This window comes from Xiphophorus hellerii, chromosome 9 (genome assembly GCF_003331165.1).
Source record: "Xiphophorus hellerii strain 12219 chromosome 9, Xiphophorus_hellerii-4.1, whole genome shotgun sequence".
Classification (NCBI taxonomy): Eukaryota; Metazoa; Chordata; class Actinopteri; order Cyprinodontiformes; family Poeciliidae; genus Xiphophorus; species Xiphophorus hellerii.
This window is the reverse complement of record NC_045680.1, coordinates 14855396-14870140: the sequence shown is the minus strand read 5'-3', so window position 1 is coordinate 14870140 and position 14745 is coordinate 14855396. Positions and strand designations below refer to the sequence as shown.

Genomic DNA, 14745 nt, shown 5'->3' with positions numbered 1-14745 from the left:
CAGCCAATCGGAGGAGGGAAAATCTGAACGCTAAGGTTTGTAGCCAATAGGGGAAGACCACGCGTTTGCTTGATACACGCCCAAAGGAAAATTATGCTCCTGGATGAATCACATGGTTGAAGGAAAAAAAAGAAGGGTGGAAGAATAGATTTTATTAGTACCATAGAACTCCCCACCAGAATAACCATCAAAGATAAACCATAGAAAGATAAACCAACATGTAAAATCTTCGATGTTTTCTATAATGCTTAATTAAACCGTGCATATTCAAAGCTTAGAATTAGGTCGGTTTTAAAAGTGAACACTTGAGAATATTTATGGAAATATATGTCTTGGGGGGGGGGGGGGGGGGAAGACAGTCCTTACGAGATTTCGGAATTATTTTAATCCTTATCTTAAAACTATCTACATTTGTTTTTTTGTTTCTCAAAAACAAAACAAAAAGACAAAACATAGTAAATTATGGATTTTCTCTGTACAATTTAACAAAGTACAACAAAGCGCTTGAAAAATGCACAGATGAAAACTCGTGACAATTCCGCTTTGTTCGTTTTTGGGTTGATGACATCACAAGAGGCAAAAACTATTTTTGACAGATTTTGACATATGAAGCATTAGTTACATTTGAGTTTCAATCTGTATACATTATGGCTTTTTCTCTGACCGGTTTCTGTGCATATTCGTCACAAAATAGTAAATGTCATACTCTGTATGTTTTGACTGATTAGACTGGAAAATATCAGAATTAACCCCCACCTTGACAGATTTGTGTGTGGTACATAACTTTATATTATTCACTTTTTTTGTAGCGAATATTTAATATATTTATATGAATTTATTTATAGGAATGTATTTAGGGAATCTGAAGTATTTGCAGACTTCAGCAGACTGTAATACTAAAAACGCATGAATACTGGGGGACCACTGTGTCCAAATGTAAAAAGACTGCAGCTTTTTATTGAAATGTGTAATTGTTGTGTAAATAATTCACAATAATTTGCTACAGTACCTGCAGCAGTATTCATACCAACTGAAAATCTGTCTGCTGTGTCACCTGGTTGTCATCATTCTGTTTGTTCTGTAAGATTTTCTCACAAACCTTTGTTAGAGAACAAAGGTTTGCTTGTAAACCTTCAAAGCACATGTAATAAATTACACACAGATGGAATTTGTTAATTTGATCAGTTCAGATAGGAAACATTTTCACCTAATTTTTTTTGGCGATTGAGTAAAGGAGGCAAAATAAATCCGGATGCCACACTTTTCAGATTTGTATTTGTTAAAAAACATGGATATTTTCCCCACCACTTGGCATTGGTCTATCCTGTAAAATCCCAATAAAATACGGTGACATTTGTAGTTGTGAAATCTAAAAAAAAAAAAAATCTGGAAAAGTTCAGTGAGAATGAATACTTTTAAACTATGGAAGACTATATGAGACATTGTGTCATGATAGCAATAAATTAATGCCAAATTGAATTTAATGTGAAAATTTTATTTATTCCTAAATCTATGCACAAACAAAAACACGTCAATTTGAAATTCATTCACACAATAAATAAATCATGACTGACCACCAATTCAGAACCAAAATAACTATTTTTAATATTTGAATGTTTTATTCCATTTTTCAATAATCCAATATATGTGAAGTGATTTCAACTTCAAACAACAACACTTTTACGTCAACCTAAATCAGAGTGAGTAGTTCAAGGTGACAGAAAACAAATAAAATAAATAAAAGCATAATTATATGTTGGGTTCACATAAAAAAAAGGCCTTTCACAGTTTCACTTTAGAGGAAAAGACATTTACTAAGAACTTTTATAGATTTTTTTTAGCTTCCACTTATGAGCTTAAGGTAACATTTTTCAGTAACATTTACATGACTGTTCTTGAACATAAGCCATGGCATTTTCTTTATAGCACAATACTCATTCAAAGCTCGCTCTATGATTACACAAAACACAAGGGTTGTGCGAGAAAAGTAAGGTAGAAACAATTCAGAAGAACTGGAATAAGGGCGCTAAGTACCTTTGATAATAATGTAATAGAGTGCTGTGTATTCACCTTGGGATAGAAGAGTAAAATACAAAATGATCTCAAGTCTGTTTTATACTTTACTAAGAAACACCACATGGCACAGTAACAAAGTTCAACTATGGCACAAATGATTTCAATAAATAAAGGCGTGAAGAAAAGCACATCTGCAAATATCAACACATGACATGTGAACCTTTAAGACCACATAAAAATCAGTACAAGTTGTAACTCTGCAGAAAGAAAAAAAACCTAACATAAATAGTGAGAGGATACATCAGTTTTCACTGTCAAAGACTTCTTCACGTCTTCATCCTGACGCTGTGATACTCAAACCAGGCAGATAAGGGAGAGCAGCCACGCCTCCTATAACGACCGTCTGGAATGAGTGTTTCCAGCAACGCTCCTGATCCCTGCAGGGCGGCTCCTGCTGCTCCCTCCTCTTATCCTGAACCTGCCCTGCTGCCTGGCCGTCTCCCAGGGACCTGGACAGACACGGCGTGTCTCTGTGTGGGGAGGGGGTTAGTGCACAGAACAGAGCGAAGGAGACACTCTGTGGCTCTGAATGCAGATGGGCTGGAAAAGCAATCGTAACACCTCCTCCAGGTCACTGCGTCTCTCTCTCTCTCTCTCTTTCCTTCTAGGGGAGAAAGAAGTTGATCCTCTGCGGGATGGACTTGCATCCTTGGGCTGAGAAGAGTCTCTCCTCTTTGGGAACGTACAGCATCGCCTTGGCCACCTCATCCAGTGTTGCCTCATCTGCCTCCAGACCTCGCGCTGTGTAGGCGTCTCGTGCGCACAGCTTCACGTGACGGTACTCCAGAGGCAGAAAAGGCACAAAGAAGTCAATCAGGTGGTCCGCCATCAGCTCACTCTGAGCAAAGCCCCCTACGAAAGAGAATAATACAAGTACAAACAACCAAATCAGAATAAAAACATGATTAAAATTTAACTACAGTCTTGAAAACAAATAAAATAAACCAATAGCAATGATTGATTTATGACAATAAATCAGACACAGATAATATGTGTGACAGAATATTCAATAATTTCGCTGAACTCTGATCAAGAGCCGCACAGCATTGTGGGGATGTAGGCAGAAAAACCTCTCACAGCCAGCTAAGCAAGGTTGGTGGTATCAACTAACTCACTCACTCTTTGGTTACCTAGCAACAACTAGCTCAGCCTCTCTTTGGTTACCTAGCAACAACCTGTTGCTCATATCTGCTTAAAAATAAAAACAGTGTAGTGAAAACTGTGGATAAACCAGGAAATGTCATTCCACCAGACTGGCAGTATTTCAGATATTTAAAACACAAAACTAATCAATAATAATTATCAATATTGACTGGTATAAAACGCTAATACGCTTTTCAGCCCTAGTTTCACTCAGTTTGCAAGCTGCAGAGAAAACAAACAGTTGACTATTTGAACATTAACCTGGCTGAGCCACGTACCTTGGGTCTCCAGAGTTTCAGCTCTAAGCCGATGCTCCAGGTCCTCCATACCAATGTCCTCACGATTCTGACCTGAGTGCCAGAAGTCCAGCGCCACGTCATTTATCGTTGCACCGCCTATGTTGCTGTAGTGATGAAAAGCAGTGGCATGTTTATTGCATTTCTGCACACTTTGGGTCAAGATTAGCAGAGTGGAAACAAACAAACTCTGTAACTGTATTATTTATTTTCTTTTCTTTTTTCTTAACCACGCTTACAGTGAAGACAATTGCTAAAGTTAGCTGAAGTTCAAAATTTAAGGAAAAGACTCTTAAAAATAAATATCCACTTAAATAATTAGTGAAAATGTATTTGGTGATTATTCGTGTTGATGAAAACATGAATATTACTAATAAAAACCTGGTTGATCTCAGTTACCTCTCAGAGTTCCTACAAGGTTTTCATTTACAAATTCCAAACTTTTCCTGATATATCACAACACAATACTAGTCTATGTATAATTCTATAATTTATTGTAAAACAATATAGACCTTCTTCTTTGAAGGTCATTTAAAAAAATATGATCATTACCTCTGACCTCAATGCTGCATGTCAAATATGGTAAAATTAGTGACCAACGAGAAATTCACTGAAAGAAATTATGACAGTTTAGTTTCTATGTGACGAATTTTGGATTTTTACTTGAGCTTGTTTACTATATTATCTAAGGATTTGGTTTTTCCTACTCTCTCCATGTTGAGCAATTCAGTATGTGTACCGTATTAGAATTAGTCTAGTTTTCTCCCAGTTATAGAAGAGCATTTAAATGACACATAAAATTAGCTTTCATCAGTTTTCCCAGATAGAAATATATAATCAGAAAACTCAACTCTCTTCAAAAGGTCTATGATTTCCATTAATTCACAGATTGGGCCCAATACTGACCCCTGGGGGACACCACAAAGAATGTCCAAAACATGCAGATGAGAACTCCCACAACCTCATACATCACTATCTAAATGAGCTTAGGATTGGGTTAATTACTGAAGAACATATTCAATGTTTTTGTGAATTTTTAATGAAGATATTGATGGAAAATTAAATTAGATGTTAACAATTTCTGAATATTTGCTTAGAAAAGTTATTTTGTTGACTTTAAATAGTTTCACGGATGATGGGTGTTACAAAATGTTTAGTTAAAAAAAAAAAAGAAATGTTTTCTTGGGTATGAAAATGGAGTAAAATAAATTAGAAATGAATAAAACATTTCGAGGACGTCAAACCTCTGCTGGTCAGTACTTCAAGAAGATTTTAGACATAAACTACTAAAAACATGAAAAATACATAAAGAAGAAAACCCATCCTTCACTGAAAATGAGCTGTCAGAATAGCAGTAAGTGGAGCTGAGCTTGTGACCCAGATTTCACATCCCTTAGTCTGATCCACCAACCTGAGGAAGATGAAGATGGCTCTCCGGTAGCTGACCCCATCCACGTTGTCATAGTGATCCATGTAGGGCTTGATGGCATCGATGAGGCCCGGGTGGAGCTTCTCAGCCTCGTCGAAGATGAACAGAGTCTGTGGGCAGCGCAGCACCAAATCTCGGATGGCTTCCCTCAGCTGACCCTGGACCCAGTGAAGAGAGGCAAATTCAATATCACACATTTAATCAATCAAAATTTATTTATACAGTACTCTTTATACAGCACTCTTTATTACACTTTGTATAAAGTCTTCACTTTATACAAAGTGAAGACACTTTGTTGTCTTCAACACAGTGCTTTAACAGGACACTCATACAAAATAAATAAAGGCACTCGCCTTAAAAACATAAAATTAATAAGTAAACTCAAAGACAAAAACAATAATGATACTACTAATAACGAGGAATTAAAAGAGAGATAAATGAAGCTATTATAGGAGAAGAACTTAATACCTTCAGACCTTCATTTTTCTGACTTTTCCAAATAGAAATAAATTACCTTCTTTTCAACTCATGCTATTACAATGTTTTTATCTTCATGACAATACATGCCACAATAGATTTTTACAGTACCCAGTCGAATACTGTTCTTCGTACTATCAATCCACTATGTAAAGTTTAGTATTAAAACAGATATTGGGTAAAAATGAGGAACCCATTTGAGCCATTGTGGCCCAGTTGGACTCGTGCCAGGTTCCAAAAATCCACGCATATCTGTGGTGTTGGAGCACCAATATTTGACCTGAAGCATCGGTCCAGATTGTGACCGTTCACCCGCGAGCCGGGTTTCAACACGCAGACTAAACATCTGATTAAGCAAGGGAGCCGACCCACGAACACGTTTACCATGTTCCTGGAACACGACGTCCAGCTCCGTGGGCCGACTGGTTTTCTGGGCGTCTCACCTTGTACGTGTCCAGCAGTCTGGCGTGGGGGAAGTGGAACGGGGCGATAAACAGACGGACGCACTCGCTCTTCACCCCGTCCCGGTACAGGTTGTCAGAGATGATGCGGGCCACAAAGTTCTTGCCGGTTCCGGTCCAACCGTGGAAGGAGAGTGTTAGAGGCTTGTTGGACTCTGGGTTGTTGATGAAACCCTGGATGGCTTTAAGAACCACGGACTGGACCAGATGTTGGCCGTGGAGCTTCGTCTGCAGGTCCTTGGCCAAACCTGAGTGGGGAGAAAACAACAGACACACAATACAGCAATTGAATTATTTTTCTTTTTTTTATTATTATTTCTTAGCCAGTTTTTACAAATTCAATTAGATAAAAAAATATACTAACAAACTAATATTTCTCCTCTGTAAATGTAAGGTGCATGGTCTCTTGAAGACCTTGAAATGTTGAACCAATCAGTTCAAACACCTATTTCCCAATCAAGCTTCCTGTTCAAACGTAAGATTATCACAGGAACATTAGTCATCCTGGGGATCTTACAAATATGTACACTGATTGGTTGGCGAGAAACCACTACATTAAACTAACAATAAAATGAGATAACAGAAAACAATAAAGAGGCTCGGCCAACTTTTTAGAACTGGAACGAAACGCAGTGACTGGAAAGATAAAAGTTTCCATGACAGTCAGGAGAGTCATGGAGAAAACTATGTTTTCTCTTCCTCCTTCCTTGGGAGATTTTAAGGAAAGTAGCAGCCAGGTGTTGCTCACCAAACACACTTGATTCTCTGATGGTCAGTGAGCACGACTGCCTTTGTAAAAGCAGAAGTTTTGGTGAAGTTAAATGTTGATGTTCACGGAAGCACAATCAGAAAAAGACAGACAACTAGGTAGGAGAAATGCTTTTCTCTCTGAAAGGAATGTGGCAGTGTGACTTCTGTAGAGTATAAATTACACATCAACAAATATCTCCCTAACCTTAAAACTCAAAAACTGCATGAAATGATCTGCAATGTGATCAAAGGAAAAATTGGTTGATCAATTGGTGCACCTTTAACACCAATCAAGCAGTTTGGTGGAGGGGTGATCATCTGGGCCAAGGACCTGAGCAACTTGCAGTCATTGAGAATTATTCTACAGTAAACATTAAATCTTAGCCCCTAAATATTGCAAGGGCCTAATTAAAGTTCAGACCTACACCAAAAGCAAAATGTTCTAGCCAGACTCAAGGAATGTCCACAACAGAAACGGTGCTAAAGAGAAACTCAAACTTTCTCTCCAACAATACTTCAAATTACTGCTAATGAAGGTGGTTGGACAGGTTGTCTCTCCCCACAGACACACAATGTTGCAGTTGTTTACTCTCAGATTGGCTAAGCAGAGGTGAAACACACACAAACAAATCACCTGTGATGTTGTTGGTTATCCTGCAGTCTCCAGACTCACAGCACTGGCCCAGGCTACAGTACCACTGATGCAGCAGGCTGGTGTAGTCCTGAGGAAAGCCTGGCCAGAGGTCCCCGACAGGAACTTCACACAGCAACAGAGACATAAACCCGGGTTTATAACACCGTAGTAAGCACTGATCGTCTTTCAAAACAAAGACGGAAACTTCTGATCAGTGCAATCCTGCTCACCTTGCTGTGTGGCATCATCCTGGTGGGGCTGACACTCCCCCTCCCAGATGTTGCAGTAGAAGTAGTTGAAATAGTAAGTGGAGACGTTGCTAATGCTGTCGAGGGGGAAGATGTCGGCCTCTGCGGACAGAGCGCAGATCAGAGGCAGCAGCCAGCGCACAAACATCGGGGAGCAGGGCGGAGAGCCGCGGCGGCAGAGGAGATACAGGGCAGCGGAGCTTCTCTCCCATTTATTTAAACCACCAGCTCGCTACGTGACAGCCTGCTGTGGGTGCGTACAGGTCCAGTCTCCACCCACGCTACGGTACCAGCTGTAAATTATGTCCGGGAAAGCACTAGCTTCGCCCAGCCGGTTCCGCCCACACAGAAAAGAGGGGAAAAGCAGCGGCGGCAGATTGATTTCTTCCCCTCCAAATGTAGCTTTACGTAAAGAGGTGTAGTATTGTTTCCTCTTCCTCACACTAACATCACAGCAGCAGCGATTTATTTTCCTCACTACTAGACTTCCTTACAAGGAAGCTGCTATTGTATTATTTTACTCTTTTGCTTACCGGGATAAATATTGATTGCAATATTTATTTTATGAATATCAATGAAAAAGATGTCAATTTGCATCTACGTTTAAATAATGTACAAATTAACTCATTTTTATGACATGCTCAGACGTCATGACGCACCATCTCTAACCCCTCCCTGGCTGTGATTAATAATGATCAGTGACCTCATGCTGGCCATCATAACTGACTGACTTAAAAATTTTTCCAACGATGTATTTGATAACTGCAATAATATGGACAACTGAAACTTTAATATGATGCTTTAAAATAACAGCAAAAACGGTAAATCCTTAGAAAAAAACTGAATTTCTACATATTCTTCAACCAGGTCTATGTCTTATTAAAATAAATATTTTATTTGTAAATAATTATTTACAATAATACAACCAACTGTTTACCACTGTAGAGCCTGGCTCCTCTACATGGGGACTACTTTAACGATCGTGATGTGACAAACCAAAACCAAAAGCCATGACAGATTTGCTGGAGTTTATTAGGGAAATTGCGATGACGGAACATGAAATTTAGATAAAATGAAAAAACTATTTTTAGGAACCTAAAAGTATTTAACTGTATAAACAAATCCTTCAATTTGATCAGCAATCAGGTTTCTGCCATGACGATATTTTCAGAGTATTTGTTTTAACAAGACAGTTTTTATGTAGAATGTCTTGCATGTTAACCATCTGCACCACACATTACTGTAATACCTTTGTCACTACTTATACTCTGGGCTCGTTTAGGGATGTCTTATGGAGAGGCTATATGTTGTTCAATGTCGACGTCCTGTATATTTGGGCCACTAAGTGGAGCCAAAGCAACTAGGTCAAAGTAAAAGTAACCCGTTACAAAACTATACATAAAACTTAAGTTCAAGTCACCTTAAGAGCTGCATATTTTTAATTTGTATACATTTAACGTAATAGGTTTTTCCAGGGTTTCCAATACAAAATTCCTTCAGTTCTTGAAGTTGGAATCAATTGTTGAGTCATTTTCATAATAACATGAACTCAGTCAGGGGCGGCTCTAGCCTCCAGGAGGCCCTAAGTGAAATGTGGTTTTGGGGCCCTCTAGTTCTGCTAACAATGTAGCCTGGCTGCAATCAGCAGTCCGATCATTAGGTCATTCACACACCTGCTATAAACGTATTGCATCTCTGGCAGTGCTGTTTACATTATACATGTATAATAGGATACATTTATTGGCCAACTGATTTATTGACCAGTGGATTTCTGGGCACCAATTTCCTTAATTTTGGAGGATCGTGATCGGCCGATACTTCCATGTGAAGCTCATCTTATCCCCTAACCTTATCTTCGTGAGCAAAGGTTTAAAAATCAGTCTCTGTCCTCTTCTGCTCTGCAGTGAGAGGTGTGACTGACAGACCGACCCACCAGGTCAGGTCTGCACGTTTGCAGTTAACAATATTCACCCCCATTGTTGCCAACTCAGTGACTTTCTTGCTATATTTAGCGACATTTCAGACAAAAAATATTAATATCAACCAAAATCAAAAGATCAGGCTTTTTAAATATCGGTAACCAGGGATTGGCCACAAAACTGCAATCGGTGCAGCCCAACTTAACATGGAATACATACCAACATATTCATGACATTCTCGTTACTGGCAAAGCGTGTGGTACCTACCGCGGCCACCAGGGGGCCCCAGAAGCATTTTTTTTCCTTTTTATCCATAAAATGATTTCTACATACATGATCAAATATATATTATTGGTAAAACCAATCACTTAATATTGAAATTGTGTGTTATTGATATGACATAGAAATTACTAAAAAAAAAGTAAAAAAAAATCAGCTCCTCTGAGACCTTAGTGGCCCCAAGCAGCTGCTTAGTTTGCTTATGCCTTGGGCCGACCCTGAACTCAATTCAAGAAATTTAAGGTAAAGCCAAGATATTTACTGACCATTTATCAAATTAACTTGTCAGTATACCACTGGCTTTATAAAAGTGACTAGCTGAGCAGTATAAAGTCTCATTGTGACACTTTGGGAAGAACTGCTTTAAACCAGCTTCATTTTAAAATTTCTTTCCCAAATTTACTTTAAAGAGCTTTCTACAGCTTTCCAGCTCAATCCCTACAAAATGGCCATTTCTTTCTCTACAGGCATCAACCCAGTTTGACACCAGGATCATTTCAATTTGAAGTTACAGTAAAAAAGGACATAACCCATAAATCCTTTAAACTTTTGTGGTGATTCACAAGAAAAAGAAACAGGGAACCTCATTAACATTAGACATCTTAATTTCATTTAAACTTAAAACTAGTTCAAGTCAGGCAAATACTTCCAGACCATGGACAGCATAAGACTTCTATTACTTTATTAATAGTGGGTTTTACCATGTTCAGCATTGTTTTAGCTTTTTTTTAACCCCAATGGAAAATTATCCCTTTGCTTTTTAGCATCGACTACATTTTCTTAAGTGTTAATGTTTCACCTCAGTGCCATCAAAAATAAATTCAGTGCAACTTGGTTAAACATTTTATATCTTCATTGACTTGTGACAAGTAATCCATAACAGAGGGTTCATTTCAAATCTTTATTAAATTATAAATAAACTCCAGAAGCTCAGACAGGTTCAGATCACAGCATCAGTTCAGTAAATCGAGGATAAGGTTCCAATCATCTTCGTGTCGGCGCCTGCAAGAAAGCGGCTCATCAGACCAAAGTCTCTTCTAATGAACATGTAGGTCTCCAACTGACCACAAAACCTCAGAAATAATGGAACGGTAAGGGTTATAATCAATGCTTATATTCATTTGGCAGAATCTTTTCATCACTGGTTATAGAAACTCCTAAAATGTGTTAAAAAATTAAATTAAATCCTTACCGTTGCTCAAGTTCATCTCCTGTAAAGAATGAATGAGAACCTTATTACAGGTCAGCAACCGATTTTAAAATGTTTCCATTTACTGGGTCACTCAGTAATATTTTGCATTTGTCTACATTACAGTTCAGGTCAGACATTTGTTTGGACATCACCGAACCCACATTTAATGTTTCACAACAATGACTCATTCCTTACCAAAGTTTAAAGTGTCCGCTTTCACGCTGCAGTCCAAAAGTATTGTTGACCTGAAGAGACAAGAGCATTAGTCAGATAAACAACCCAGGCAGGAACAGGACTACCACTGAACTGACCACATCAGCTAGAGCTAATATAACACGTCATGGTTAATCAGTCGTCATTTTGTCATCACAGGTCAGATTATGATCAATCCCAGGTAAAGGTGTGGCTTCTCCTCAACCAGGTGCTCAAAAGATGTCATTTTTACTCACCTTTCAGTTCAGCTTCCTCTAATATGAGCTGCCACTCCCCTCAGAGGCTCTATAAATGGGAAAAATAGATGTCTTAAAATTACACAGCACTGTGCAAACCTCAAATACATACTAACTTCAGATCAGAGAGTTACTTATTTCCTCAACGGGATCAGCGACCTGATTCAAACTCATCACACCTGAACTTCCTTTAGCTTCAACCTGCAGCACTTAAAAATCTTACCTGTGAAGCAGCAGGGAGTCGCATGATGACATTCATTCCTATCAGAAAGCAGGAGATAAAACTGATCAGCTGCGACTTTAAGCAACCAGGACATTCAGATATTTGTGTTTGATACGTCAGCTAGGGGTGAAAGACAATATTAGTTCTTCATGGGATAATCTGCTGAACTATGCAGTCATCATTGTATCAAATGTTACCAAAAGATGCATCTTCACTATAAAGCTCACCTTCATCAGCTGCTGCAGACTCTGGTTCCTGAAAAACAAAAAGAAATTTAAGTAAAAGGGTCACTGAGCTACTGTATCCAAGGTTAGGGAAGCCGGTGCATCAGATAGGAGCGAAAGTTTGTTCTTCACAGTGATCTGTTGAACTATAAGATCATCACTGCATCAGGTAAAGTGTATACTTATTATTTCTAATAAAAACTCACCAACAGATTCAAAACCTGGAGCAGAGAGCATGAGGATGCCAAACACCTGCAGGAGAAACAGGCTGATTACTAAGAGTTGAGGTTTAAGCACAGACATCCATCCTTCAGCTCAAGCTGTGTCAGAATAAAGTCCTCTTTCACTCTTTTTCAGAGAGATTCCCATTGTTTTATAACAAAATTCATCACAGACAGTCATCCAGAAAACATGGAGTACACGTAGTTTGGTCATTACCTGCATCTCAGTCGTTGAAGTGATCAGCGTACCTGAAAGATAAAGATGAGCAATTAAAAAAAGGATTCAGATTCAACGAGAAAATGCATCGAGTTCTTTGTGGCTCAGATTATAAATATAGGTGGTTGAGTATCGTCATCCATCCAGTCGAGAGTAGCAAATAATTGTCATCATTGCAGCACAAGATTATGGAGACGGTGATCAGAGGCAGACTAATGCTTCACTCAGGTGTTGCTCCAGGCTACAGTGGAAATTTCCTCAATTTTGACCTAGGAATAACTGCATCTAAATCTTAAACAGTTTAATCAGAAAACTGACTTTTATTGGAACAAGTTACAAAATGTAGCCTAGTCTACCAATGTTTAGTCCAGGTGAGTACCTATACATTTTGTTTTTACATTTTTTAAATCTGAATGCAGTTCTTTCACATTTAGTAGATCAGTTAATCCAATGTCTGAAATGAACCATTTCATGATGGTCAAGATTTACTTTCAGAGCTGCAGATTTATGTGAGTTTAGGCTTGTGGCCTAAACTCACAGCATTTAGCTAGAGACACTAGATTACATAAATATGCAACTACTTTGGCACCGAGATTAACTGGATCTCAGTACCCAAACTAGCACAGTACTAGTTAAAGCAATCCAATCCACTGCATTTTGATGAATGAATGACATGAATAATAAAAAAGGTTCAGTTACATAGTCTGCAATATTTTTTTTTTTTGCTAGTCAACTTATTTTGGAACAGCTCAAATTCACAGTACACACCAGAGAGATGCATTATTCTGCCTTCAAATATGTTACAAAGCTGTAGAGCCTTACCTCCATCCTACTGGTCCTTCAGCTGTCTGAATTATTCCATAACCTGTGGATGATTTCTCATTAGCCCTGTTCAGTTTAGCAGATTACACATTAAAGCTGAACTGATGAGGCCTCATTGTTAACATTTCTCAGAAATCACTTCTGTCCACTACTCTTACAACTTAATCATCGACCTTCACACAGGATGACCCCTACTCAGTGAGGGAAAACTTACACACCTATGCATAAGGTGCAGATTTACAGTAGTCGGATGATCCATGGTTTCCCTAAACAGAAAATATAAGCAATTAGAATCGTCACACAATTTAGCTTTGGCGCAAACTCGTGCTAAGCTAACTTTAAGGAAACTGCTCACCATGCCACATGGCTTTCCATCTCGGCATATCCCGTACACCGCCCTGCAAACAAGAAAGCAGCATTTTAATAAATATTACTGAGCTAAACTTATTTTTGCATCAATTAGAAAGCCCCGTCTTTAGGAGGAGCTGCACGGCTAACATCTCAGGCCTGCAGCCAAACTGTCCCATTGAGTCAGAGTGTTGTGTCGCATCACATTAACTCAGATGTCCCTAACAACACGAAATTACATCATTCATCTATGGGACAACGACTATTTACAGTTACAGTGAAGTGCAGCGAGGCTGGCATAGTCAGCTACATGCTAACACCAACACGTGGCTGAGGCCTACAGGAGTTTCCCCCTAAAATAAAACTTAAAACTAAAAGAAATAAAAAAAACTTAAAGCTGCATCAACAACAGCAAAACTACAAACAAATAATTAATGTGGTCAAACAGTCAATTAATTAAGTTAAAACTGCAGCGGCTAAATTGCAACGTCCTTACCTCGGACAGAGACGAAATGGGAGGAAGAAACCGGTGCGAGAGGTTTATATAGATAATCTCGCAAAGGCTGATGGGAAAAAAAGTAGGAAGACATTTAGCGCCATCTACTGCCTTTCGATTACAATTTCTGCCTCCAAGTTTAATTATTTGTAAAATAGTTTTCTAAGCACAAGTTTATCCCTCATGACGTTCCTACAAGAACAAAAAGCTAGTCTAAAAGGAAGCCTATATTTGAAATATGTTTGACTCTCTGAAAAGTGTAACAAAAATACTTACAATGATGCGCGTAAGATACTGATGCAAGCATACATTATGTCAACATTATGCATTACTTATATGTTTATTTCTAATACAAACATACTAGCCATTAGTTTTTTCCTGTAGTGCTATATTTATTAAATACCATCATTTTCTTTATTTGCTTAAAAAAGAAATAGTGCTAAATAAAAACACTGGAAAGCATTAAACTACTCACTCATGGATACTGTAGAGCTATAATATTCTACATAAAAAGATCTTTTTAACGGATTAGCAGTAATTAACAATGACACCAACATTAATATATTGGAGCACTTTAAATTAGACCAGTAAATTGTGAAGAGCCGATGGAGGTGACTCTTGTGATGCTGCAGAGACGCCTCTAAGGAAGCACACATATTTCTTTGTTTTCAAGAGCACCTTAGAAAAATTGCAGTTTTTCCCCAACCAGGCCAATGGACATCAGAAGATGCCAGTTTTCTGAGCGAGTAACATGAAGACCTGGTTGGACTTAAGAGAGATTTTTCCTGGGCCAAGAAGACGACTTCTGGTTTTTAGTCAGTGGAAGCTAAGATTTACCTGT

At 38.4% G+C, this 14745-nt stretch overlaps 1 protein-coding gene, 1 long non-coding RNA gene and 5 other non-coding genes across 7 annotated transcripts; all 7 read right to left on the bottom strand.

The window, feature by feature from the left end:
• Positions 1–1580: 1580 nt before the first annotated feature.
• Positions 1581–7844, bottom strand: tor3a (torsin family 3, member A). Its single transcript, XM_032573137.1, has 6 exons — positions 7497–7844; positions 7267–7389; positions 5865–6130; positions 4927–5102; positions 3498–3622; positions 1581–2928 (listed from the first exon to the last, which is right to left on the bottom strand). Exons 1-6 carry the CDS (start codon positions 7660–7662, stop codon positions 2681–2683), a joined length of 1104 nt encoding a protein of 367 aa, XP_032429028.1. The 5' UTR covers positions 7663–7844; the 3' UTR covers positions 1581–2680.
• Positions 7845–10594: 2750 nt separating this feature from the next.
• LOC116725146 (uncharacterized) lies at positions 10595–13695 on the bottom strand. The gene is made up of 11 exons (XR_004340337.1): positions 13416–13695; positions 13279–13326; positions 13061–13103; positions 12239–12270; positions 12007–12052; positions 11804–11831; positions 11577–11614; positions 11354–11402; positions 11100–11149; positions 10905–10923; positions 10595–10714 (listed from the first exon to the last, which is right to left on the bottom strand). It is a non-coding gene; the product is annotated as an uncharacterized LOC116725146 (long non-coding RNA).
• On the bottom strand, positions 10783–10859 carry LOC116726541 (small nucleolar RNA SNORD47). Its single transcript, XR_004340614.1, has one exon. It is a non-coding gene; the product is annotated as a small nucleolar RNA SNORD47 (small nucleolar RNA).
• On the bottom strand, positions 11685–11766 carry LOC116726542 (small nucleolar RNA snR60/Z15/Z230/Z193/J17). The gene has a single exon (XR_004340615.1). It is a non-coding gene; the product is annotated as a small nucleolar RNA snR60/Z15/Z230/Z193/J17 (small nucleolar RNA).
• LOC116726543 (small nucleolar RNA snR60/Z15/Z230/Z193/J17) lies at positions 11896–11969 on the bottom strand. Its single transcript, XR_004340616.1, has one exon. It is a non-coding gene; the product is annotated as a small nucleolar RNA snR60/Z15/Z230/Z193/J17 (small nucleolar RNA).
• Positions 12119–12200, bottom strand: LOC116726539 (small nucleolar RNA SNORD79). The gene has a single exon (XR_004340612.1). It is a non-coding gene; the product is annotated as a small nucleolar RNA SNORD79 (small nucleolar RNA).
• Positions 13169–13234, bottom strand: LOC116726545 (small nucleolar RNA SNORD75). Its single transcript, XR_004340618.1, has one exon. It is a non-coding gene; the product is annotated as a small nucleolar RNA SNORD75 (small nucleolar RNA).
• Positions 13696–14745: the final 1050 nt, after the last annotated feature.

Excerpts from the sequence above, each read along its gene's own strand:
- tor3a (XM_032573137.1), bottom strand. The coding sequence starts at position 7,662 with ATGTTTGTGCGCTGGCTGCTGCCTCTGATCTGCGCTCTGTCCGCAGAG. Across the intron at positions 5,103-5,864 it reads GACTGCTGGACACGTACAAG|GGTCAGCTGAGGGAAGCCAT; the intron begins GTGAGACGCCCA and ends CACTGGGTCCAG. Across the intron at positions 3,623-4,926 it reads GCCATCTTCATCTTCCTCAG|CAACATAGGCGGTGCAACGA; the intron begins GTTGGTGGATCA and ends TCATCACTACAG.